The following is a 26501-nucleotide window of genomic DNA, read 5'->3' as shown; positions in this document are numbered from 1 at the left end:
TTCATGTGGGTAATTGATGTAACAAACTATTACCAAAAGCATGTTGAGTGAATCTTACTTTGATGTATGTTATACCATGTATTCAATATGTAATCCTTAACCTGTTTTGCACACTAGTTTATTGTCTGTGTGTGTTTTTTATATCCAGATGTTTAGAGGTTGTTTCTCCTCACCGCTGGATGGCAGTGGTGGGTCATGTCTGTCTTTGTGTTGGCAACCACCGGTTACTGCTGCCTGCTAGCCGGCCATCAACAACCAAAACAACGGGCATCTGTCCACCGAGATGGACCGCAGGAACCGGGTCCATACCGTTACAAGGGTTCATTATCAGCAGGCTTTTAGAAACATAAGTCAGTAATAACATAATGATGGATTACTCTGCAGAAGGAGTTGTTCCTGGTGGATCTTGCAGACACTGACTGACTGACGGACTGACTGACTGACTGCGCATCTGGATTTAGCCCAGCTAGCTACCGTTAGCTTCCGTTAGCTTAGCGAACAAGCTAGTAGCTAGTAGCTCACTCGGCTAGCTAGCTGTCAGTACCGAGCACTCCTCTGGTCATAAGGAGGTAGATAGCGTTTAAAGGGTCGCCGAAAATGTAAATGACCATGAAGCCAAAGAGACGGGAACTGGTGAGTGTGATAATATAAACGTTATAAACTACACAGCTAACGGTATTCTGCTAGCTTAGCTTAGCTTAGCTTAGCTTAGCTTAGCTTAGCTTAGCAACGTTAGCTTTGTTGTGCTATCCTGCAGAAAGCTCCTTGTTGTTGTTGTTGCTCATACTAAGTTGGTTTATCTGCAGCTAGTTGATTGTAAGAAAAGAGTGCTCTGTTGGTGAATAGCATTCTTTGTATATATATATCTACAATTAAAGTAAATGCTGCACTTGAGACATTTGATTAAGCCTACATGGAAATTATATGTAATTGATTATATTTAATTGATGATAATTCATTCATTCATGTATATAAATATATATACAGGTGGGTCCACATTTGCTGCATGATGCTGCTGCATGATGCTGCATCATCTGCATGATGCTGCTGCATATTTTTGGTGAAAATGTGTACTAATTGGTTTATCTTCAGCTAGTTGGTTGTAAGAAAGATTGCTGTTTCTTTGTCTATATATATATACATATATATATGTATATATATATGTATATATATATATATACAATTTTATATATATATATATACAATTATATTAAATGCTGCACTTGAGACATTTGATTAAGCCTACATGGGAGTTATATTTAATTGATTATATTTAATTGATGATAATTAATTAACTCATATATATATATATATATATAAATGTGTGTATGTATATATATATGTGTGTGTATTTATTTATATATATATATATATAAATATGTGTATGTATATATATATGTGTGTGTATTTATTTATATATATATATATATATATAAATGTGTGTATGTATATATATATGTGTGTGTATTTATTTATATATATATATATATATATATATATATTCTAGTTGGTTTATCTTCAGCTAGTTGGTTGTAAGAAAGAGTGCTGTGTTGGTGAATATCATTCTTTGTATATAATGTGTGAAGACCTTCGTGTAACTGTTACTGTTATGTTTATGAGATTGGTGCACTGGTAAAGTGAGCTAACTGCAGCTGTGCAGAAAAGCTAACAGTTGTTAGCTCCATCAGAATCAGTGTTTTTTTCCAGAGGCTGCTTCTGAGTCTTGTAAATGCCACCTTTGGGTTTGTTTTCGATTCTGCAGTGTGGATGGCTTTGTGTTTTACTGAAGAGTCATGTAGATCTTAAACTGCTTAATCTTGCAACCAAAAGAGAGTTGTGCAAACCTGCAGGGCAGTGCAAGTGTCGCATGAAGTTGTTTGTGGGGCCACCAGGCTACATGACTCTTGGATTTCCCTTAGAAAAAATACTCTATTTTCTGGTGGCATAGTTCCTTTGTCTTGTGTGGTAGATCAAGTGGTCGATGCAATTTAGATTTAGGAGGTTGGTCCACATTTGCTGCATGATGCTGCTGCATATTTTTGGTGAAAATGTGTAATAGTTGGTTTATCTTCAGCTAGTTGCTTTGTAAGAAAAGAGTTGCTGTGTTGGTGAATAGCATTCTTTGTATATAATGTGTGAAGACCTTCGTGTAACTGTTACTGTTATGTTTATGAGATGGTGCACTGGTAAAGTGAGCTAACTGCTGCTGTGCATAAAGGCTAACAGTTGTAAACTCCATCAGAATCAGTATGTTTTTCCAGAGGCTGTTTCTGAGTCTTGTAAATGCCACCTTTAGGTTTGTTTTATCATTCTGCAGTGTGAATGGCTTTGTATTTTACTGAAGGGTCCTGTAGCCTTAAACTGGAATATTGCAGCCAAAAGAGAGTTGTGTAAACCCTTCAGGGGAGTGCAAGTGTCGCATGAATGTTGTTTGTGGGGCCACCAGGCTGCATGACTCCTTAGAAAAAATAGTCTATTTTCTGCTGCCATAGTTCCTTTTTGAGGTTGAGGTTGGTCCACATATGCTGCATGATGCTGCTGCATATTTTTGGTGAAAATGTGTATGTTAGGACACAACACCAACTTATTCTCTTTCACCTTTTGCCTCCCATTATCCAGGCTGTGCCAGTGATGGCCTCCCCCCTCCCTGTCTCCTTCATCCTGGTGGTTCTGCTGTTGGCTGAGTTGACTGTGTGCCAGGCAGGCGACTGCAAGGGCCACAGGCAGGTGTTGAGGGGCCCACCAGGCTACGTCACAGATGGACCAGGAAACTACTCTGTCAATGGGAACTGCGAGTGGCTTATCAAAGGTATATATAATTAGCCAAGATATTGTGTTGTGTACAGGAAAATTGATGATTAAACAAATAACTTACAGCCAATAGACTGTCCTTTTAATCTCACTGATGTTTCCCACCTTTTTACATCTTCCAGCTCCAAGCAACAGTCACCGCATTGTCTTAAATTTCACCTTCATGGACACAGAGTGTACCTATGATTACCTGTTTGTGTATGATGGAGACTCCTACCAGAGCCCTCTCCTAGCAAGCCTGAGTGGCAACACTCTGCCTCAAGCCATTGAAGCCAAGTCTGGCAAGGTAATCAATTAAGACATGATAAAAGAAACTCTGAGGCATTATAATTATGGCACTTAATGTTTGTTATTTAATTTCTTTGTTCCAGATGTTGCTTCATCTCTTTAGCGATGCTAATTATAACCTCCTGGGCTTCAATGCAACTTACACCTTCTCTGTGTGCCCTGGAGCCTGTGGCGGGCGTGGTCGCTGTGATGCCTCTACATCAAAGTGCCAATGCCATCAGAGTTGGGGAGATCCAGCTTGTACAACCCCTCTGTGCACCCAGGCTTGTTCTGTGAATGGCCAGTGTGACAAAGTAAGATCAGGGATGAGGAAAGATTATTGAGCACACAAAGCAATCAACCAATGGGTCACTCACCCTTCCCTAAATAAGTTTTAAATATATCTGTAAGTTGTGTTTACTGAAACACTGATTATTGGTCTTAAACTATTCTTGTTCTCTTTTGTCTCAGAAAGGAGAGCGCTGTCTGTGTAACCCAGGCTTCCTGGGTCACAGCTGCCAGCTTGGTTTTCATAATGACAGTGGGGCGGGGCAGTGGTGGCGCGTGAGTGAAGAAAACCCCTACACGCCTCCCAGGACGGGTTCTGCTGGCGTCTACCTGTCCTCCACTGGAGCCATGTACTTGTTTGGCGGTGAGAGTGACATGCTCTTAATTTCCACTGATGTTGTTTTAATATTTAGTGGGAAAATCCATCTTCAGACCCGTTTGGTTTAGCTGCAGTACCTTGTTTGTTTACTTTTACTCTTTTCTAGTATTTGATAGTGTTTTTGATGATTAATGTCATCAGTGTATGTTTGATTATTACTTTTTCTTCCCCCAGGGTTTGACCTGAATAGAGCTCTCGGTGACTTGATCAAATATAACTTCACATCCAACCAATGGGAAAGCAGGTCTTATGGTCACTCTCCTGTAAGTGGTTTGTTTACACACACACACACACACACACACACACACACACACAGTTTTTGCTTCCTCCTACTGTTGCACCTCATTTACTGTTTCTATACAAGGGACCTGGTTACGATCAGCCTTCTACTGTAACCTGATCATTTACATGTAATGTAAATTAGAGACCTGTTTTCCTTAATCAGGATAAGATATTTAGAGAAACTCTGTCAACAACACCGCTAGAAATCAGTTGGGAAAAAAAATCCCCCAGCCTTTTTGTGCACATGTAAACATCATCAACTTGAATATAAGTGCCCTCATTTATAATTTCCTTTTCATTCACTGCCTGCCTGCACTGTTTGCCTCTCCTGTGTTGTCAGGTGGCTCGTCATTCCCACACAGCAGTAGAGTGGACGGGTAATATGGTTATCTTTGGAGGAGAGCTAGCCAACGGCTCCTTGGCCAGTGATGTCTGGATGTACCGGCCACTCCAGGATGACTGGCAACAGCATGGCTTTTCAAGCTCGCGTGGGTCTCCTAAACTGGCCAATCACGCTGCAGCTGTAGTAGAGAATTATCTCTATGTATTTGGAGGTGGGTTTCACATTATATTGTCACTTGGCAGTCTGTGTTTGGATTGGCATATATATATGTCCCTTGAGAAATAAGTTATACTTAATGCAGCATCTTTCCCTTTTCACCTTTTTTCCCAGGTCGCACTGAGGAGGATATGTTTTCCTCTTCTCTGTATCGGTTCGGCCTGCATGGCTCTGGACGGTGGGAGACGGTTCAGCCCACCGGTGGGAAGCCTCCAGCCACTGCTGGCCATTCCATGGTGTTCCACAGCCCATCCAGGACACTGCTGGTCTACGGAGGCCACAGGCCTACCACTGCCAGGTACACACCCTCTTGTGCATAAGCATACTGGATACAAACACACACAGCCAGTAGGAACATTTTGTACACACTTTTCTATTTGTGATGTTAATGAGGAAGGTTCGCTGCCTAGTTTTGGAGTGCATCTTGTACATGTAATAAAGGTGTCTATTCCTTTATAGATCAAGTAAATTGTAAACTATTTTTCCCATTATATTAGATAAAGATAAGACATGATTTCTGTAGGAAAACGTGTTAAATTTAGCACTCCAGAAAAGTTAAAGAATATCAGAGGTAGAAATAAGAATTTTGAGAACAATTAAGCGAGTGAATAAAAACATACACAGCATCTTTATAGATACTAAAAGTACACTTGTTGTATATTTTTCTAAGGTTTAGTGTGAGGGTGAACAACACAGACGTGTTCCACGTGGACAGGCGTTTTTGGACATCCTTCCGTTCCCGTTTCCCAGCAACCGGCCCCAGAGAGCGAGCTTTCCACTCAGCCACCGTCATTGGAAACTACATGGTGGTCTACGGTAAGCAGCAAGAAAATTAACAGCCATGAATCACTTTAATCAGTGCCGTCCTGTGTATATCTATCTATTTCTTCCTGCCTTTCTCTCGCAGGGGGGAATGTTCATATTCATTACCAAGAGGAGAAGTGCTATGATGAGGAGATCTTCTTTTACCATCTGGGCTGTCACCAATGGGTGTCTGCTGGGGAGAGATGGTCACTCAGTGAGTTCCTGTAGACTCTCACACACAGTCCAGTTTTCATCGACAGCTTGTTTCTTAGTGGTTGTTACTAACGCATCTGCATATACAACATTTTCATTTTTTTCTAAGGAGGGGATTCTGTGAGGGGGCGTTACTCGCATGTTGCTGCTGTGATGGAAGGACGAGTGCTGCTGGTTGCCGGGGGTTACAGTGGTGTTGCCCGTGGAGACCTGGTGGCTTACAAAGTTCCACTGTTCGTCAGTAGCGATCAAGGTGACAGGGTGAGTGACAGTGTCATAAAACAAGAGAATCAAGTCGTAAATCAACAAGTCGTATCCTGTGAAGACTGACCGGGAGAAAATATTGTGTTGAACAAGAGCAACTCAGGATAACTAAATTGTTGTGAAACTGTGTATGTCTGTGTGTGTTGCCTTATTAGGACGCTATTTGTGCTGAGGCGCTAGACGAAAGTATGTGCCTTAAGAACCCTGAGTGCAGCTGGTGTGAAGGCCGCTGTCGAGAGTACCAGCCCATATATCCGGTAACACTTCCCTCAGCACAGCCTTGTGATTTACTCTGTCTTTGACTGATTCATCCATATATAGATTAAACATATATTATTGTTGTACACATTGTGAGACAGCCAAAACATTTCTTTCAATTTGATATATCTGTATAAATATCTGTCCGGATTACCATGAATTTTTGTGTTCACAGTGTGGCAGTACCGGTTGCCTTGGCCTGGCTCGCTTCCTGTCTGATTGCCAGTCCTGTCTGGTGTTCAGTGGCACTCCAGCTTCTCTGGCCCGTGCCCCTGGTGAATTTGGCTGGTGTGTTCAGAATGAGTCCTGCCTACCAGTGTCAGGTGAGACCCAGGGAGGGAGGAAGGAGGGAAGAGGAGAAGGGCTAAGCCTCAGACTGAAAAAAAAAAGATTTGACATGGGAGGGACTTATGTTGGGCGTGTTTCAGAGATGGCGCACAGTGACGTGACTACACCCAGCTGAGACTGGACAGGCAACTCAGACCACGGTTTGACTCGCCTGTCCAATCGCATACTTCCTTCGGTGCAGTGAGGTCACGTCGTTTTACTCCTTTTGAACACACGTCACACAAAAGTCACCGATCAGACTCGTTTCAGTACAGTAGAACACTTTAGGAAACTGCTGTATTATGAGATTTTAAGAGGTCAGATGTGTTCTTTGTGTGCTGACGTCTCCCTCTCGGTCTCACAGAGCGAAGTGCGTGCCGTGTGGACCAGATCTCAGGCGCGTACGGCTGGTGGGGGGAGCGTACCCTTTTCCTAACCTCCCTCCACTCCTGTCGCACCGAGAACTATGTCCCGGGACTGCACCTGCTCACCTTCCAGCACCCCCGCAACGACTCCCAGCCTGACAAGGTACGGAGTCCAAATATCAAGTGCTAACTGTACTAGTTGTGGTTGTAACTACTTCCCTCTCTGCTTATACTTATCCCTCCTTCCTTCCTCCAACATTGCTTTGACACTTTGACTCCAACTTCAATATTATGATTGTTTTTCTCTTATTGATCATTTCTACCTTGTGCTGTTGGCTTTTCAACCTCTTGACTCCAATGCTCAATTCTCTTTTTTGTTCTTTTTCGCTGTCTGTTTTATTGCGCTCATAGAGAAGATTCCTTTTTCAAGTAGTTTATCAAACTTGTGGAGCAGTTTGTAGAGAATAGTGCTTCTGTTGATGAGTCTCCACTTCCATCCATCCTCCACTGTCCTTCATCCTCCTTACCCCCTCGCCAGGTGTCCATCCTCCGCAGCACCACCATCATCCTTAGCCCCACCACAGAAATGGACGTAGCCCTGCAGTTCAGGGGCTTCATCCACCCGTTATGGGGGGCCCCTCCACCTGCACCCCCTCCCACCGAGACTGTCTCAATGTGGGCTCGCATCCAGAGGCTCCACTTTGAGGCTCGAATGGCTTCAGGGCCCAACTCCAGCCAACTGGTGAGGAAAAGTGCATGTCAACACGTTTTGTGTTATTTTTTTAATTCAATAGATTATTTTAAAAGAAATTGCTCACCTGCAATTAGAAAGTATTGACAGGATTAGTTGATCTAGATGTAACAAGTGTCTGTAATATTATTTTCATTAGAAATAATGAAGTACGGTATGTGTAGGTATGTCTTTTGACAGTTTTGCTGCTTAAAGTCCCATCGATTTGGAAGTTAGAGCATCTTTAACTGCTGTACTGTGACATATCTCACAGTGAAACAGAATATTTGAGCAGTGTACAGTTACAAGAGTGAGGAAGGAAATTTGCATTTGATTTGACTGCTAAAATGGGCGGGCTGTTTAGCGCGATAGGGAGCTACAGAGGATTGTTGGCTCCACACACACACACACACACACACACCTCCCTCACCTGTTGCTCGATCAGGAGGAGGACGAAGGAAGGATGAGAGATTTTCAACCGGCTCTGTGGTACTGCAGCACAGGCAGTACATGCAGATGAATGGCACATGGAGCCCCCCGCTCACCTGCTGGTCTTTTGCCGTTCATCTGCACGTACTGCCGCGCTGCATTGACACAGAGAGACGGTTGAAAATCGGCAAAGTTTTCCTTGAATGAATTAGACCTCAGCCACATTGTTTTGATATCAAAACACACATCTCTGTTAGCTACTATGATTCACAAATGGTGAAGTGCAGTTTTATATGACCGGTGGGGTTAGTTAGTCGCCCAAAGTCTCATTTGATTGGATGAATTTTTGTAAACGCCCCCGAGTGCAGGATGAGTCAACAAACATTTAAAACCGTTTACAGGAAGAGAAAATACAGGGATTTTGATCAGATTTTGATAAAAATACTTTGAGACTGACATATTTAGCATATAACAACAGATAAATGAACAATTAACACAGGGATACAGGTTTAAAACTGGGAAAATGTATTTTTCATTTCAACAGGACTTTAAGTGTTGGACATCAAACACTTATTATAGTACAATTCAATATTGCAATAATGATGTGATCGTTTACTTTTAATTCAATTTGCTGCCTTACATTATGCACATTTCTGGAATGCTAATTTGATTCAAAATCTTTTACTTAACTCTTGTCCACTTTTTCTTTCTCTCTAATTTTCTGTGCATCTTTAAACTATCGGAGCAGGAGGTGGTGGGTCGTTGGGCAGCCCAGCAGGAGAAGGAGTTGAAGCTGCTGGCCCGTACAGATGGGAGTAGACTGTTCTCTAACCTGACCAGGGGCAACCATTACCTTGTTCAGGCTGAGGGCTACCTCAACAACTCGGGCTCAGGACAGACCAGTGAGATGGCCCTGATATGGAACAGGACATTGCCTGGAGGGAGTGTGAGTACAGTTAAACCTGTCTAAAAGAAATCTACCCTGCATAAGCAGGGAACTAAAAAAAAAAGAGCTGTAGTTGGTGGTCTTTGCACATTAACATTTCTGCCATTTTTCTGCACATTGAGTTTCATTCAGTAGTAAAACAAAAGCTGAATTCTTACCCTATATGCCCCTTTTCCCCATAACTTGCTCTCCCTTTAGGAGATCTCCTTCCTGTTCCTGGAGCCTTACCGCTCAGGTTCCTGCTCAGCATACATGTCCTGTCTGGCCTGTCTGTCTGACCAATCTTGTGGCTGGTGCCCGTCTTTGTCCCGCTGCCTGCTGCGGGACAACCCAGACCTCGAGCCATGCCCTGAGGGAGAGAAAGTGGAAGGCAAAGGAGAAGGTCAGCGCCATCTGCTGTTGGCACCCCAGCACTGCACCTTGTGTGAAGAGTACAGAGACTGCTCCGCTTGCACTCAGGTACATCACAGATAACACCTCATTTTAACATTGAGTGTCACCATGCAGCTGATGTCATATAGCTTAAACCAGTTGCAGTGAGAAAAAAAAAAGCAGAAGGATAAACAAGTCTAGATGAGAAATTGTTGGGGAGACGTGGTCAGCATGGGTTGTATATTCTTCAGCGAGAACTGGAGGTGAGATTTTAATGGTCAGTTTTAATCTGTCAACAGTATTATGCTAGTTAACGTTAACCTCAAGGGCTAGAATGTTTACTGTTGCTTGGAAACACCGTTAGCTGCTCCAGCTTGTCTCTCTCATTGACTATTGTGGTCCCGCTCAGAAATGATTATCCAGTAATTAACTCCTAATTTAACTCCTAAATATCAAACATGTTTGAAATTAATCGAGGCGGCCCCGAGGAGTCTGTGAACAGTTCGGGAGGTTTAAGATTGGATCTGTAAACCCCTGACATAACCAGATAATCTGGGCCGAACATTGGTACCGACCAAGGTCCCGGAGCGGTGATTCAGGGATTATTCTGCCCAAAACTCCTGTAATCTGAGCCCTGCTTTAAATTGGAGCTGCTGTATTCCTGACTCATACCAAGCTAAATTTGGTTTGCAGGATCCTTTTTGTGAATGGCAGATAAACTCAAGCAAGAAAGGCGACTACCAGTGCAGTCGACGGGGAAGACTAGATGGATCCATACGTGACTCAAAGGGGTGTCCTAAAGTTTGCAACCAGTGAGTTGAAAAACTACATTTTCAACACAGGTAATTACAGATCATACATGTTTTCAACAAGAACTTATAACTCACCCTTTTTGTCCTCTCCTCTCTGGCCATTTTTTTTTTGCAAAGGAGAAAGACGTGTGGTGAGTGCCTCTCTAACTCCAGCCAGTGTGCATGGTGTGAGTCAGCCCAGGCCTGCTTCTATTTTGCTGCCTACCTCACAAAATACCCCTATGGAGAGTGCAGGGACTGGTACGACAGGTAAAATGAGGACATTTTTAAGACTTTTTAAAATTATATTTACCTGACAGTTGCCCATAACTAATTGCATTTGCACATACAGTTAGCTGCTTTGGTGATTTCAGCTTGAACACACAGCGGTACACTCGCATCACTTAAACAAAAATAAGACAAAGAACTGACTGAATTTTAAGATGTTACGTTTTTTGAGTGCAATTAAGTAAATTTTGTCAGTGAGTTAAAATGAACCTTCAATAATCTAATATTCTCATTCCTTATTCTCTTACTTGTCAGTGTTCATTCAGTTCCTCAGTGTAAGCAATGTTCAGCTTTAAACACGTGTACGGACTGCCTGAGAACCTTCCAATGTGGCTGGTGTGGTGACTACAACAACCCCACAATTGGAAAGTAAGTATGGCAAACGTATAATTAACAAACACTTTGACAATTACACTGTAGAAAGAAAGTACATACTGTATAATGCCAACTCACCTGATTTTAATGACTAATTGATGAATCCCTTTTAATATCAAATTGCTGATATGTTAATAGTCATTGTCTTTATTGGGATTTTCTTGTATTTATTCCATGTTTTCCACTCATCTTTTCAGATGTTTGAGGGGAGACTGGGCAGGAATGGACGACCCCTCGGTGTACAACTGCAGTGTGGCTGTGGCTGAAGCACGGGCTGCAAAGTAATGTCTCTTATTATACATTCATGACCTGATGCAGTTAGAATACAACCTATTCTCATAGGACAAGGGCTTTTGTTAGATAGGGAATTTTATACTTTAAATATTGTGGATGGAGCAAGGTTATGATAGTTTTGAAATTTCAATTAGTTTTTATTTTTATTTTATTTATTTTTTTAATTTGACTTTTCAATTAAATTTTAGTTTTGTTTTAGTTAGTTTAACTTTCGGAAAACTTCACATACCCTAGACCAGTGTTTACCAAATTTTTTAAAAACCCACTTTTTAAAAATGACAAACCATCGAGACCCAATTCACAATAGCCCTTATCTATAAATCGTGAGAAGAGCGAATTTGTGCAAAAATGAACGTTCCTGTCCATTTTTACTGCCATTTTCGCATCACCTTATATTATCTTGAATAGGTAAACCAGCCATTTCGAAGAGATAAACTTTTAATAAATCACAACTTTGTAAATGAGACCAAATAAATGCATTTAGGCTCTCGTTTTTTTCCTTTCATCAGTAAAAAAAACAGAATGTACGCTAACCTTTCATATTAGGTTCAATGTTATCAGTAGTCTACAATTATCAGAGCAATATGAACATTCAGGCTCCCTCATGTGGCTCAAAGGTGAACTGCAGATATAAATGTTAAATAAAAGTCTGTTGAAGAAATTCTGCAAATTTATTTGGCGACACTAATAAATTCTCCTGCGACCCACCTGTGGATCCCGACCCAGTCTTTGCGAATGACTGCCTTAGAATGTCCGCTAAACTAAAACAGAACTTCTACATAGAGCCATAACTTAGTGGGTGGATGGATAGATGGATATAGTATACCTGTCCTTCACGTCTTCTTGTCCCGCTCTTCCAGCCCTGAGCCCCAGACCTCGGCCCCGCCGCGACCCCTGGAAATGGAAATGGAGCTGGAGCAGTTGGAAGATGAGGAGCAAGATGCGATCTGGTCCTACCCCACCTGCCCTGATGTAGAGGAATGCAGGCTGGGTCTCCACAACTGTCACCCCTTCGCCACCTGCATCAACACTCCCACATCCTACGAGTGCCACTGTGAGAGAGGATACACAGGGGATGGCACACTGCACTGCAACCAGACGTAAGATGCATTCCTTTGTTGATTCATCCTTCAGCTCTCTTAGCCTAAAAATCTTCCTCTCCTTTCCCATTTAGTAATCAGGATTGTTTTTGTAAAGCTGGAAAAAGGACATTTTGACCCCAACATAATTTCCCCCTCCCCACAGGTGCTACAATGAGTGTCGTGAGGGCCAGTGTAGTGGCAGCCCGCGGTTTGAGTGTGAATGCTCCCTTGGCTGGACGTCTGACCCCGCCACCCTGGTTCTCAGTGGTGTTGAATGTGACGTGGACTGTGGCTGCAACTTCCATTCCACCTGTATTACTGCACCAGGGATCTGTGACGAATGCCAGGGTGAGACCTTTATTCTCGGCTTGTTCTCGGTCATCTTTTGTATTTAACACATACTAATTTATGAGATGAAACCATACTCAGTTCTTAAAATTTAACTGTATCTGTTTAAATTTGCTCTGCTGAAACTCTTCTTCTGTCTTTCAGATTGGACTACAGGACCCCACTGTGAGCACTGCCGTCCAGGTAGCTTTGGTTCAGCCCTAGCTGGTGGCGGCGGCTGTGTGCAATGTGAGTGTAACGGCCATGGCGACCCTCTCCGAGGATACTGTCACAACCAGACAGGCCAGTGCTACTGCACCCACAACACTCAGGGACCACACTGCGAGTCCTGCCTGCCTGGTTACTACGGAGACCCCAGGTAATGAGATCTTCATCTTATACCTTGAGTGTAATGCACACTTTTCATTTATTTTTGTCTGAACTGATTGAATACAATTTGAAATCAGTGAGTGGAGATTATAATAAGATATTGATAAAAGCAGAATGTGTGAAAATGTGTTTTTGTTTTTTGTATTTACCATTCTTTCTCTTTCCGACAGGAACAATGGCACATGTTACCGCCAGTGCCAGGGCCGTTCTGTGCTGCTCTCCTCCACCACCTCCTCTGCCATGCCCCTCTCCTCTTCTCTGGGATGGCGCAGTGGCACAGAGGGAAAAGGAGGGCTTTCTCACTGCCTGTGGGTCCTGTCTGTGACTGAGAACTTAGCACCTTGTCTGCCCAGACAACCGTGTCCTCCTGTAGCCCTCACTCTACACCCAGACTCCCATACATATTGTAAAGTGAGTACAAACATTACCCGATTATACACACAAGCAAACGAACATGTCAGCTGTGCTCTAGCATCAAACATTGTCAGTATTTTTCTCTGTATAACTGTCGCCCTTACATTCCCTATGTTTTGTTTTGCAGAGCTCCTTTGTCTATGTGTTTGATGGCCTCCCTCGTTTCCTGGCCAATGGCGTCGTACATTCAGATCACAACCTGATTGGGGCATTTTGTGGCACCACAAGGACTCAGCCTATCACTGTGGAGGCCACCTCAGGTATCCGTCCATATATTCATTCAGTAATAAACTTTTTGCCTGGAGAAATCTGCTTTGACACAAGTCCATTACAGGCACACAGCAAAAGTTGAGCTATTAAAATGGTACTTGTGGGTTACCACACATCCTTCTTAACACATTAACCACTAACTACCCAGCAGATTACATCTGTCAACCATTGAAACATGTTAGACAAACTCAAAGTAATCGAGTTATAGTGGGCATTAAACACACAGGGTAGAAAATCACCATGTTGCTTTCACTATATTGTCTTTTCTCTTTCACTACCAGGTGTGATCTCCGTCTACTTTGAGGCCAACGTCTCCTCAAACAAACCTCAAGGCTTCAATGCATCTTTTTGGGTGCGGCGTTGTCACCAAAGCTCTGATGAGGGTGAAGAGGGGACACCTGCGTGTCCAGGTGGAGCCCAGTGCCAAGGGGGGCTCTGTCAGTGCCCTCAGGGATATGGTGGACCCCACTGTGACCGGCCCATGTGCCCTCAGGAGTGTGGAATAGCAGAAGGAAGAGGAGCTTGTAATACAGTAAGAGTTGTGATAATTTATATTAAGAAGTTTACATTTGCTTTTGTTTTTCCCAGTTGCCCTATGGGCACATGGATAACTTTTTTCTGGGAATAGACGTGTTTGGAAATTGATAAAGAATGGAAATTGTGTCCAAATTTACCGTTTAGTAGCAGAGTACCATAAACTGTAGTTTTATACTCTGCCTTTTGATTTGTTGTGATGTGATCATAATAATTTCCTAATAATAATCTATAATTGTCTTGGTGATGATAGTCATGTTACAAATTTTCCTAGATTGCTAACCAACATATTTTGTTTGTCTCAGTCTCTGGGAGTGTGTGTTTGCTCAGAGAGCTGGGCTGGCTCAGACTGCTCTGTTCCTCGGGACTCCAACAGCCTGGTCTGGGAAACCCTGCTGGACACACAACTGACAGTGGTAGGAGAGGAACATAAATATGCGCAATTCATAAATGTTACACCCCTGCACACACAAACTCACATTCATTATGCACTATTGCTTCACAGAACCAGGCCCACAGGTTCCTCCACAGGATGGGACACACTCTGGTGGCTGGACCACAGGGCAACCTCTGGATGTATGGAGGACTCTCTCTGTCAGAGGGCGTTCTGGGAAATGTCTACAGGTAGGGCCACGTTACTTTAGACTATTTTGAGTTTAATGTCACAAAACATTTTAGATGTTGTTGTTATTATTAGCATTTTGTCTTTGGTTTGTTTAGATATTCTGTGTCGGAGCACCGTTGGACCCAAATGTTGACGAGCTCTGTGGACGAAGGCTCGACTCCGAGCCCTCGCTACCACCACGCCTCTGCACTGCTGACCAGTCATGAGTCTGGCTCTGGAAGCCACGGAGCCAGTCATGACTTCATGTTGGTGGTGGGTGGCATCATTCAAAACGGTGTTGCCACGGATACCTGGAGTCTCAATCTCAGCAGTTTAGTCTGGAGAGAGCACAAGGTTAGGGTTAGACTTATTGTGGAAAAAATATCATTCAAATCGGAAGTGTGTTTTTACTTCCTAGCAAATAAAATGTTCTTCCATCTCCAACAGAGCATAGTGCTGCCCCCGATGGCGGGCCACACTTTGACTGTACGCCGAGACTCCACTGTGCTTTTGATTGGAGGTTACTCTCCAGACAACGGCTTCAACAACCATCTGCTGGAGTTCAGCCCTCATACTGGAAACTGGACCATTGTCCCCCACACTGGCACACCACCTACAGGTTTTTGAGGCCTTTTGTTTTTATGTGTTGTCACATAGTAATGGCAGTTTACTAATTGACTGATGCACCACTTATTCAAGTACAAACTAGGGCTGTCAAAATTGTCCGAAACGTTTGAATATTCGCCCCAACTCTAATCTATACGATACCTCCTAATTTTATTACAAAAAGCCTAAATAAGATTTATTAAGATAATTTTGAATATTCGTTGACAGCCCTAGTACAAACAACATAGTTCATTTATTAGTCTACCAAAAAGAGAAATTCAGTATTGTGTTTGGAAAATGTGTAAAAAGAAACAACACAAAAACAGATGCAGCAAACTTATCTTTTTTCCTTTTCACTTAATCCTGTTTGGCGTTATATGTTCCTCAATCAGGTTTATATGGCCACTCAGCAGTCTACCATGAGCAAACTGATGCCATCTACGTCTTTGGAGGCTACCGCTTCCACGTGGAGACTGTGGAGCCGTCAGGCGAGCTGTACAGTCTGTACTACCCCAACCTCACCTGGTCTCTGCTGGTCCCCTCACAGGGTAATAAGGTAAGATGCCAACCTCATCTAGTCTCTGTTCTCCGCTTACAGGCCAGTAAATTAGACACGCCAAGCATTTATTCTCTATCAGCTCACTGCATATAGATACCTTATCTATTCTTGCTGTATCATCTCTTTGCTACGCAGCCCCTGTCCCGTTTCTTCCACGCTGCAGCCATGATCAAAGACACTATGGTCATTGTCGGGGGAAGGACAGAAGCAGAAGACTACAGTAACTCTGTGTCTTTGTACCAGATCAACTGTAACACCTGGATACAACCAGGTGACAATCTTAATGTCTTTCTGAAGATTCAATCATGATCAAATCATAACTTACCATAACCATAATTTTAACCACTTTTTTTTCTCTTTCCTTCAGTCTCAGTTATAGGAGATCCAGTAAATCGTTCGGTGTCTCTTGCCATGACAAACTGGGGTGGCCGTCTCTTCCTATCAGGAGGCTTCAATGGCGTCACGCTGGGCAGACTCCTCACCTTGTCTGTGCCCTCTGACCCCTGTGCTATGCTGCCCACACCAGAGGCCTGCAACACCACCACAGGCAGCTGCATCTGGTGTAGGGGAACCTGTGCTTCGTCTGATACTGCTGAGAGGTAACGCGTTGGCTGAAAGTAACTCTAAATAAATAGCACTCTGTTCTTGAGCTTGAGGTTATGAGCAGCTACTAAATAAAATGCGCCCAACTTACATTTCTCTCTCCATCAGAATGGGCTGCTTCACCGGCCCGTCACCCTGTTCCCCGACCCCTCGTCAGCCAGACCAGTGTCGCAGACTGAAGACCTGCAGCGAATGCCTCGCCCGACACCCTAAAACATTCTCCAGTCCATCACAGGTAACATACAGTTCAACACCCCTACTCTAACACAATCACCAGCTCAAAGAGAGACAGCTACTTTCTATCAACTAAAATCTGTTCCTTACTGAATTTCCCAGCCTGCTCTACAGTGTAAGTGGTGCACAAACTGTCCAGAGGGGGCCTGTATCAGCAGCTCTGTCAGCTGTACGTCTGAACATGACTGTCGGATCAACCAGAGAGAGATCTTCCTGTCCAGCAACTGCACCGAGACTAGCTGTGAGGCTTCTGACTGCCCCAAGTGTACTGCTTCTGGAAAATGCATGTGGACTCGCCAGTTCAAACGCACAGGTAAGGGCAACAGTGTTGAAATCCATTATTTCCTCAAAGCTCATTTTCTTAATTTTCAATCTGAAGCTGAGAATAGATAAGATGTCCATGTACGGGAAAAACATAGAAAACACTAGTACTTCTTAAATTCCTTCAAGCCATATTTCCATCACCAAGAAACATGCAACAACAAGGCTTGTATTAAATGAAGTTACGCTCATTCATCAGGTTTCTCAAGGTTAGATGTCCAGCCAGTAGCACCATCGCGCAGCCTATGTGTGTGCGTGAGTGTGATAAACTACAGTGTAGTTTGTTTTAGTGTAGTTACTACACTAAAACAACCAAAACAGGATATGCCGCAGCAACCCAAAGTTAAGAAAAAGATAAACTTAAACTTTGTCTTTGTGAAATGAACAAGTAACTAAATTAAAGCTCCTGAAGCAGCCTGCGCTGTGCACAGCTGGTATTAATTACCATGACGCCATCAACTGGTGCCAATTTATTAACAATTTAATGCCATGGTTGGTCACATGGGGCACAAATACCAACCACTACTCTATCAACATACATCTTATGATAAGGAATTTAACTTATCCTTTTTTAATTACCCCCTATTGTTCTAAGTGCAGAACATAACAATTCAACTAAATCAAAAAATGGAGCCAAACTAAAAAATAAAATAAATTAATAAGTTTCTTGGTGTACTACATCATAACTGTGTTATGTCTTTGAGTGCACTCAAAATTGTCTACTAAGAGGCATATCTTGCTGATTGGCCGCTCGAGAGTGCTGGTCTTTGTCTTCAGCAGTACACTCCTGACATGTCCTCTTGAGTCAGCCTTTGCTTCTATGAGAAGTGATGAATCAGAGAACTAGTGCTGTTGTGTTGTTCTTTCATTATTGTATTGACAATTACTCGTTCCTTCTTTATCTCAGGGTCATCTGGACAAATCGAAGTTAGTTCAATTGTCAAGTTGGGCCACTCCTGCTCTGCTATTTGGAGAAAGACCGGTCCATTTTTCCAGAGATTTGATCTTACAAGGGCAGTTAGACCTCTAGAGGCAAAGTCTGCCGGTTTGTCTTTAGTGTTGATGTATCTCCACTGCTTGATATCTGACACTTCTCTGATGGCACTAACTCGATTGGTCACAAATGTCTGGAAACTTTTGGTCTCATTTTTTATATACTTGCTTTCAGTCCAAAACCCTGATCTGTCCAGCTGTAGATGTAGCTCTGGGGTTAACATCCTCTCCATACATACTGCTAACATGGCTGCAGTGAACTCTATCCGTGGTATAGTAATCTGTTTGAGGGGCGCTACTCTGGCTTTTCCCATCACAAATGCTACATGCACTTGATCTTGTGTGTTGGTGAGCCGCAGGTAGGACACTGTTCCATAGCCAACCTGACTCGCATCACAAAAATTATGCAATTGTGCCCATTTCATCTTGCCGAAACTTGGTGGTTTAATGCATCTACTAATGCTGAAGTTCTCAACTGTACGAAGATCTGTAAGCCAATGCCATAGTATAATGAAACAATATGGGACCTTTTCATCCCATCCATATTTTTAGCTTGCAGAGCTCTTGCAGGATGAGTTTTGCAGTGAAGATGAATGGTGCTATAAATCCAAGAGGGTCGTACACCGAGCTTACGACCGACAAAATGCCTCTTCCAAGACAGGCTTGTTTCTTAAGTGCAACCTTGAATGTGAACTTGTCATCCTCCACTGACCGCTGGATTCCAAGAGCTCTTTCAATGGGAAGGTCTTCTGAGTCAAATTCAGAGCTTTTTATTTCTTTTGCTCATTCTTCTTTGGGAATAGAAGCCAAAACGTCTCTGCTGTTACTTATCCATTTTGTGAGATGAAATCCACCAAGTGCACAGAGTCTGCAGAGTTCTTTACAGAGTGCTATTGCTTGTCTTTCTGTGGACACGGACTTAAGACAATCATCAACATAGAAGTTGTCCATTACAGTGCAGATGGCCTCGGCAGAGAATTTATCCTTGTTGTCCTCTGCAAAAAGAGCAGTCTGTCTTGGTTACTGCTTGTTCTCTCTTCAGTGCACTGTTCAAATGTCCTCATAAAGCTCAGATACTCAAGTGGGTCTCCTCTAAACACTGCAAGTCTCTGTTCATTTATTAGCATGTCTGTTATCATGTTTTGTTTCTGCATGACACTAACCAAACAGTTTCCGGCACCTTTAAAGGATAAGCGTTTGTTAGAAACAGTGCGGTATCCATTAGGGATGGGTTATGATTTTCGAATAGTCATTAAATTATAAAAATCTGATAGTTTATGCAACTATTCGTCCCGTCTTATATAGCCTATATTTTCCGTTTTAACTGGCGCTGCATGGTAGTACCGTTACCACCGGTAAAACATGTTTGGCACATTCAGTTCAGCTCTTTTCTAGTTTCAGCAAGTAGATCAGCTATTCGAGCAGCGGAACATATCGTCATTCAATCCCGTCGGGGTTATACGGCGATTTTCAAATAATAATCGACTAATTCCCTGTGATTTTTCGAAAAGTATTTTTGATTGGAATGCACCTCCCTAGTACCCATCCATGTCTTGTCTTGTATAAGTGTCTCTCTTTTGTTCAACAGGTAAATGCTTCTCGACATTTTTAGTTCATTGTGACTTTGCTGAATTTTTAGATCCTTGGCCCTTTGAAGACTCCGAGTTATATTCATCTTCCTCTTCAGAGTCATCTCCATCCTCATCAGGATTGTCACCAGCATCATCATCATCATCCACATCCACATCCACAGATTCAGTATCTGCCTTTTCTATAGGTGGGAATGAAGCCAGCTGAGCAGATTCAAAATATTCATTAATTTTATCTTTAGCCGTTGCAATGGGAAACTGCTGCAGTTCAGTTTCCATTATGTGCATAGCTTGAATTCTTGCTTCAGCGACAGCAATATTAGTGTCAATAGTCAGGCGTTCCTTTCTTGCTTTCAAGTCAATTTCTTCCTAATCTCTTTTCTAATGCAGCAGCACGTGCAAGCAACTCCGCTTTCTTGGCCTCTGCTTCTCTGCGTATTGAGGAGCTAGTGGATGCTTTGCTGCCTTTTGATGTAACTGAAGCCTTTTCACTTTCCTTCTCACTTTCATGAGACTGCATTACATTTTCCACAAGAGGAGCAAATCAAATCCATTTTTCCACCTTTCTTTTGAAATCTTTGTGATGAGCATGTCTTGGTAAATACCAATATTTATGATCACTCTGCTTTTCATCATCAGGCAATAATTCTTGTACTGTCTGATGCAGCGCAGTAAACACAGTTAACAACTTGCAGAATACACTCATGTAACGTTTGACATCACTCAGATTGTCATACGAGCCAAGAAGTTGCTCTAATACATTTTCTTTCCTCATCAACTTCGCCAACGTCGCTCTTCTTGCATTTCTCTGTTTAGATGACGCAGCTTCATCTAAACACTTCTCTTTCTCATGAAGTATTCCACTAAAAACGTTGACTGTGTTGTGATTTCTCCAGGCGAGACGAGGCGCATCCTGAGCGTGAACCCCACCTATGACTGGACGTGTTTCAGCTATGCCCTGCTCAACGTCTCACCCATGCAGGTGGAGTCTTCTCCCCCTATGCCGTGCCCTCCACCCTGCCACAGTCTCAGTAACTGCAGCCTCTGTCTGGGCTCCAGGGGCTCTGATGGGGGCTGGCAGCACTGTGTGTGGAGCATGGCTCTGCAGCAGGTAAGACTGCCCTGCTGGAGCTTTACAGACTATTTTTTGTGAGTTATTTATTTAAAAAAAAAAACACATTCATATACAATTTAACCTCTCTCCCCTTCCTCTAGTGCATGAGCCCGTCGTTCGTGCCCCTGCGTTGTGAGGCGGGTCAGTGTGGTCGTCTCCTCTCCGGGGGCGACTCTTGCTCTCCCCAGTGCTCCCAGCTCACCCAGTGCTCCCAGTGCATTGCCAGGCCTCAGTGTGGTTGGTGTGCTAGCCGGGGAGGCAATGGGGCTGGACGCTGCCTACAAGGAGGACTTGATGGTGAGAAATATCTCAAGAAGTTGAGCATTGTAGAGTGTAACCAGTCCAGTGATACATTTTTCCACTTCATTCATCTAAATTTCTGCTTTTCTCATCTGTGGTTCACTCACCTTCTTGTCTCCCAGGTGTGAGTGAGGGTGTTTGCCCCCTGAGAAACAGCAGCTGGTCCTTCCTCCACTGTCCAGAGGAGGATGAGTGTGCCAACGGCCATCACCACTGCAACAGCACCCAGGACTGCCACGACCTACCCCAGGGATATCACTGCACCTGCAAACAGGGTTACATACTCAGCAGGTAGCCTTTATGACTCAGGCAATGAATACACGGTGATAGTCAAACAAAATACCGTATTGTTTTCATAGTCACTGTACAGATTTACCCAAATGTATTCTCTTTTTGTTTTTCTCCTTTACAGTGTTTCTGGTCAGTGTGAGCCAGTGTGTGCACAAGGCTGTGTGAACGGGACGTGCACGTCGCCGGGAGTTTGCCAGTGTCACTTTGGATTTGTGGGGGATAACTGCTCCTCTCAGTGCAGCTGCAACAAACACAGCAACTGCGCTGGTGTCAGCAAACCAGATGTTTGCCTCGAATGCCACAATAACACCAAAGTGAGTGCTTGTTGTAAAACACATGCAGACACTGTAAACACAGATTTTCCATGTCCACTTGTAATGATTTATTTCCTCTCATTTCCAGGGTGAGCACTGTGAGAAGTGTAAGCCTCTGTTTGTGGGCTCTGCCAAGGGGGGCGGCACTTGTCGTCCATGTCGGGAGTTTTGCAGGGGAAACAGTGCTGTGTGTTTATCTGGAGATCAACATAAGCAGGCCCTTGAGAACCCCCGGCTCTTCCCTCTGGACCCCAACAGCGTAAGTGTCGGCCGTCCTTGTGGCCTTCTCCTGATAATATGTAAAAACAAGTAGTGTGTTTACTCTTGTATCTTGGGTGCTGTCTTTGCTCTTTCTGGGGGTCCCATCTCTCTTTGTCCCTTTATCAGATTCAGAACTGGGTGTCTGAGGGTCCCACAGAAGAGAATGCTGTGTGTGTGAATTGCCAGAACAACAGCGTGGGGGACAAGTGTGAGAGCTGCCTCAGTGGGTTCTTCCTGCTGCAGGGGAAGTGCGATAAGTGAGTAATATTTTCTGTTCAACACCGGTGTTTCTCCGACATCTCCGACTCCGGCAGTGTCCACAAGCACGATTATTTTGGGTACACACAATGCCAGGCCTTTCAGATATCATCTGCATCAACATGCAGTGCTTATAGCATGTTGTACTAAATGACGATTCTTCTTTTAACTTAACATGCAATCAAAGGCAATTTTCTCCTCCTCGTTGCAGGTGTCAGTGTAATGGCCATGCAGACACATGTAATGAACATGATGGTACAGGATGCCCCTGCCAAAACAACACCGAGACCTCCTCCTGTCTCAGCAGCCCTCAGAGTGACCGGAAAGATTGCTACAGGCAACAGGTATGCACATGCACTTTAAATTTGGAAGAAGGGTTTTACCACAAAATTAGGACAACATATTCTACACAGGTGGCATTGGCCACAATATAATCTTTGATTTTCTTTCTCTGCATTGATAAAAGCAATCATTAGAATTGAGAAATAAGTTTGTGACCCTGTCCTTTTCATTGCTATGTTTTGCTCAAATTGCATTTGCTGTGCTCTTTTATTCAGTGTGCCAAGTGCAAAGACTCCTTCAATGGCACACCAGTAAACGGGCGTCAGTGCTACCGTCAGTTCAACGTGGACACGGAGTGCTGCTTTGACCCCACGTCCCAGACCAACTGCTTCCACGATCCCACCATTCGCAATCTGCCCAAGGGGCGCACTGTGTTTTTCTCTGCGCAGCCAAAGTTCACCAATGTGGACATCCGAGTCACCATTGATGTTACCTTTGGTGAGGTGGAGGTGTATGTGTCCAACTCTCATGACATCTTCATTGTGGATGTAGACCGATACACAGGGATTCACACCATCAGGATCGAGGAGGAATCAGTGACTCGGGGGACAACAACTGGTGCGGATAAGGATTCACCTCCGTCCCCTATAAAGGTGTTTGCCAATTCCTCATCCAGTCTTGGGGGTCCCGTGCTCTCCCACAACCAACTGCCCCCAAAAGCCCCAGGGACAGAGAGAGAGATTACGGAGGACCGGGCTGAAGGACTCATCAGTTACATTACCGTGTGGAAACCACAGACAGTGATGATTGTCCGTGGTGTTCGAGATCGCGTGGTCATCACCTTCCCCCACGAGGTGCACTCCCTGAAATCCAGCCGCTTCTACATCGCTCTGAGAGGTGTGGGAACTCCCGAGAGGCAGGGAGAGTCCCAGGGCCTGTTGTTTCTGAGACAGGACCAAGCCCACATCGACCTTTTTGTCTTCTTCTCTGTCTTCTTCTCCTGCTTTTTCCTCTTCCTGTCAGTCTGCGTCCTCCTATGGAAGGTTAAGCAGTTCCTGGACTTCCGTCGGGAGCAGCGTCGCCACATCCAGGAGATGACCAAGATGGCGTCGAGGCCCTTTGCTAAACTCACCATATACTTTGAGCCGGAGGAGCCTCAGCTCATCTTCCTGCCTTCAGCCGGTGGAGGGGTGGGGGGCAGCACTGTGTCGCTCGCTCACGCCCGCACAAGCAAGTTAGGAGGAGTGGTGGTGGGCCAGAGGGGCAGGGCAGGAGCCGTCTCCTACAAACATGACCCGGGCTCCGGACCCACAGCCCACCACCACCATCACCTCACCCTGGGTGGAGGCGGGAACGGCGGCCAGCACCTGCCGCTACACTACTTGAACACCCACCACTATGCCAGCACCACATCTGGCACCCCGGCCTCACACCATCACCACCCATCCACGTACAGCGGCTACCAGCACTTTTGCCGCTCCGACCCCTTCCTCTCTCAGCTCATGGGCTTTTCCTATTCCACCTTTAAAGTTGGGCCCATCACCTTAGAGCCCACAGATGACGGCATGGCAGGGGTGGCCACTGTCCTCTTCCAGCTGCCTGGGGGGGTCTTGGCTCCAAATCGTGCCTGTCTGGGCTCTGCACTGGTGACTCTGCGTCAGAACCTGCAAGAATACTGTGGCCATGGCAGCGGAGGGGGGCACCCAGGGGCGGGAGCAGGGCGTAAGGGGCTGCTAGGGCATCAACACCTGACCACTATGGCCATGTAAGGAAGCAACTACGTAAATTATAGAGCTAAAAGAGATGGGATAAATCTGTAAAGTGTTTGATATATGATAAATTAATTTTTTTGAAAGCTGCAAGGCAAAAAACAAAGTCCAAAAGAAAGAGTTACTGTATGACAGAGTCCGTTACCGTGAGCATTTTGAACAGAGTTGTACATACACTGTATAATGAATTATTAAGTGTCTTTTATTGTATTATGTATTGCTGTACTGTATTTCAGTGCTTCACATGACCAAGCCAGCTGTCTCTAGAATGCACTACAACTGCTATACGTATCAACATAACAATGTTGCATCCCGTCTGTGATCACTAGAGAGGTATGAGCACACTCGACAGTCAGTCTCGTACAAAGACTGAAAGCCGGACTGTTTGATCTCAATGACCAACAGAGGTGTTAAAAATACAGCCGCTCTCTTTGGAACCAACATGTGCTTTATACCCCAAAAAAGTGACAATCAAAATTGCCATTGAGAACAAAAGACTTTTAAATTGGTTCAGCATAATGTGCAAGATTTTGATTGTTCGCTCTGCGCAGGTAAAAAAAAGTCAAAGTTGCTTGTGAGATGGTTTTTATATCATAGTCGATATGAGTGATTTATAGTTGTAACTCAGTATATGGCAGGCTTCTAAGCTACATGTTTATGTTAAACAGGCTCCTGAGTATGTTTTTGCATATTCATTCACCTGCTCCTTTACACTTTTATTTGTGTTTCTGCTCATCTGCCTTCACTTCTTGCCTTGTCTGTGAGTCGACTGGCTTACACTTAATGACATATATTACATTTTGTTTCAAATTGTTTTTGTACAAAAAGAAAAAATGAAGGATAATATTTTCAATATTCAGTTCCTGACGCTATAATAATTTAATAACACAACAGAACTCGTCCATAAAAATGAAGAAATGATGTGTCCTTTTGAAACATTTCATTACAATTTGTTGACATGAAATGTATGTTGGTGTTTGGCTAGTTTTGCTGGACTGCTTTTTTCAGGCAACTTGTCTGCTTAGATGATTGTATTAGCCAATCATAGCTTAAATTTGATAAAAAAAAAAAATTGGATGTTGAAAAAAACACAGTATGGAAAATGTTACGCTATTGAAATTTCAATGATAATGGAAAGAGTTCTCCTGGTGAGAGATTTTGAGAAGAGCAATGAGATTGAATTACTTGTTCACTGGTTGGTGTTGAAGTTAGTATTTTTTGTTTTCTCTTTGTTTTCCTTTTTGCACTGCATGGAGGCAATGAGCCCCGTTATTCACGTGAAACACTAAAAGGGGATGTCGTCCAGCCTCGGGTGGCACACAGTGTCACGGATGATGCTACTGGCTTCTTATCGAATGAACAAAGTCATGATAGAACGATCGTTTATCATGAACTGAATACTCACACAGCATAGTTAAGCAAACTCACTATTTATAACCGCCCTCCACAAATACGCATTAATACTGTTTTTGTCTTGTATCTTTGTGTATGTTCTTTTTTTTTTTTACATATTTTTGTACATAACTTTTGTTGTGTTTGTTTTTTGTTTTCAAAGAAGGGAACAGTGTTGTACAGAAGATTGCGTCAAGATTCTCTGTCCTGAATCGGCTGAAATAAAGTCAGTGGAACATGACTATGAGTGTACTCTATTATTATTATTTGTTGATTTAAAAAGGACAGTTTATTTATTTAGCGAATGTAAAGTCCTTGAGCCATGCAGTTGCCTCCTGGTCTGCTGTATGGAGGGTGACTAACCCTCCTTTTAGACTGTGGAGCGGGCAAGCTTCAATGATGTGTTCCATTGTTTGCACCTCTCCACAGGCACAGTTAGGACAGGAGATTGAGAAAATAAATGTTAAGTACTGGGATGTTAATACAAATGATGCTGCCAAAACATGAATATTTCATTTTTGACAAAAAAAATATTTTAAGTTGGATAATTCGGTCAGAGTTGTGAATTTATATTTTATTGAGACAAACCTAAATAAACTGTGGGTTATTAGGAAAAAAAACATCAAACTTGAACAAAGATTAGGGGAATAACTTATTAGAATGACTTTAAAAAAATAGATGAATCTGAAAAATAGGCTACATCTAACAAGTATTTTCATTATCGACTAATCTATTGATTATTTTCTTGATTAATCGATTAGTTGTTTGGTCTATAAAATGTCAGAAAATTGTGAAAAATGTTGATCAGTGTTTCCCAAAGCCCAACACGACATCCTCAAATGTCTGGGTTTGTCCACAACTCAAACATATGCAGTTTACTGTCATAGAGGAGTAAAGAAACCAGAAAATATTCACATTTAAGAAACTGGAATCAGATCAAAATTATTTAAAA

At 43.3% G+C, this 26501-nt stretch overlaps 1 protein-coding gene across 2 annotated transcripts; it reads left to right on the top strand.

Annotated features, from left to right (window-relative positions):
* The first annotated feature begins 196 nt into the window (after nucleotides 1-196).
* Nucleotides 197-25790, top strand: megf8 (multiple EGF-like-domains 8). Of its 2 annotated transcripts, XM_037785962.1 has the most exons (45): nucleotides 197-633; nucleotides 2620-2809; nucleotides 2934-3097; nucleotides 3183-3392; nucleotides 3550-3730; nucleotides 3920-4008; nucleotides 4368-4581; nucleotides 4701-4884; nucleotides 5257-5402; nucleotides 5494-5604; nucleotides 5713-5864; nucleotides 6023-6124; nucleotides 6301-6448; nucleotides 6817-6980; nucleotides 7356-7559; nucleotides 8725-8922; nucleotides 9121-9381; nucleotides 9988-10106; nucleotides 10224-10355; nucleotides 10629-10742; nucleotides 10946-11029; nucleotides 11903-12142; nucleotides 12288-12472; nucleotides 12617-12830; nucleotides 13012-13252; nucleotides 13383-13515; nucleotides 13807-14057; nucleotides 14365-14475; nucleotides 14565-14683; nucleotides 14780-15017; nucleotides 15111-15282; nucleotides 15662-15825; nucleotides 15964-16099; nucleotides 16196-16427; nucleotides 16540-16666; nucleotides 16768-16978; nucleotides 19619-19756; nucleotides 20465-20679; nucleotides 20784-20979; nucleotides 21105-21273; nucleotides 21395-21587; nucleotides 21676-21846; nucleotides 21975-22105; nucleotides 22318-22450; nucleotides 22664-25790. In XM_037785962.1, exons 1-45 carry the CDS (start codon nucleotides 604-606, stop codon nucleotides 24155-24157), a joined length of 8811 nt encoding a protein of 2936 aa, XP_037641890.1. In that variant the 5' UTR covers nucleotides 197-603; the 3' UTR covers nucleotides 24158-25790. The 2 variants fall into 2 exon arrangements, with proteins under 2 accessions (XP_037641890.1, XP_037641891.1); XM_037785963.1 differs by lacking the exon at nucleotides 19619-19756 and having other exon boundaries at nucleotides 198-633.
* The last annotated feature ends 711 nt before the right edge of the window (nucleotides 25791-26501 follow it).

This window comes from Sebastes umbrosus, chromosome 11 (assembly GCF_015220745.1).
Source record: "Sebastes umbrosus isolate fSebUmb1 chromosome 11, fSebUmb1.pri, whole genome shotgun sequence".
Classification (NCBI taxonomy): domain Eukaryota; kingdom Metazoa; phylum Chordata; class Actinopteri; order Perciformes; family Sebastidae; genus Sebastes; species Sebastes umbrosus.
This window is presented reverse-complemented; position numbering and strand designations above follow the sequence as displayed.

Coding starts and splice junctions, on each gene's coding strand:
- megf8 (XM_037785962.1), top strand. CDS start 604: ATGACCATGAAGCCAAAGAGACGGGAACTG. Junction 3,731..3,919: donor AGCCATGTACTTGTTTGGCG/GTGAGAGTGACA, acceptor TTCTTCCCCCAG/GGTTTGACCTGAATAGAGCT. Junction 21,588..21,675: donor AATGCCACAATAACACCAAA/GTGAGTGCTTGT, acceptor TCTCATTTCCAG/GGTGAGCACTGTGAGAAGTG.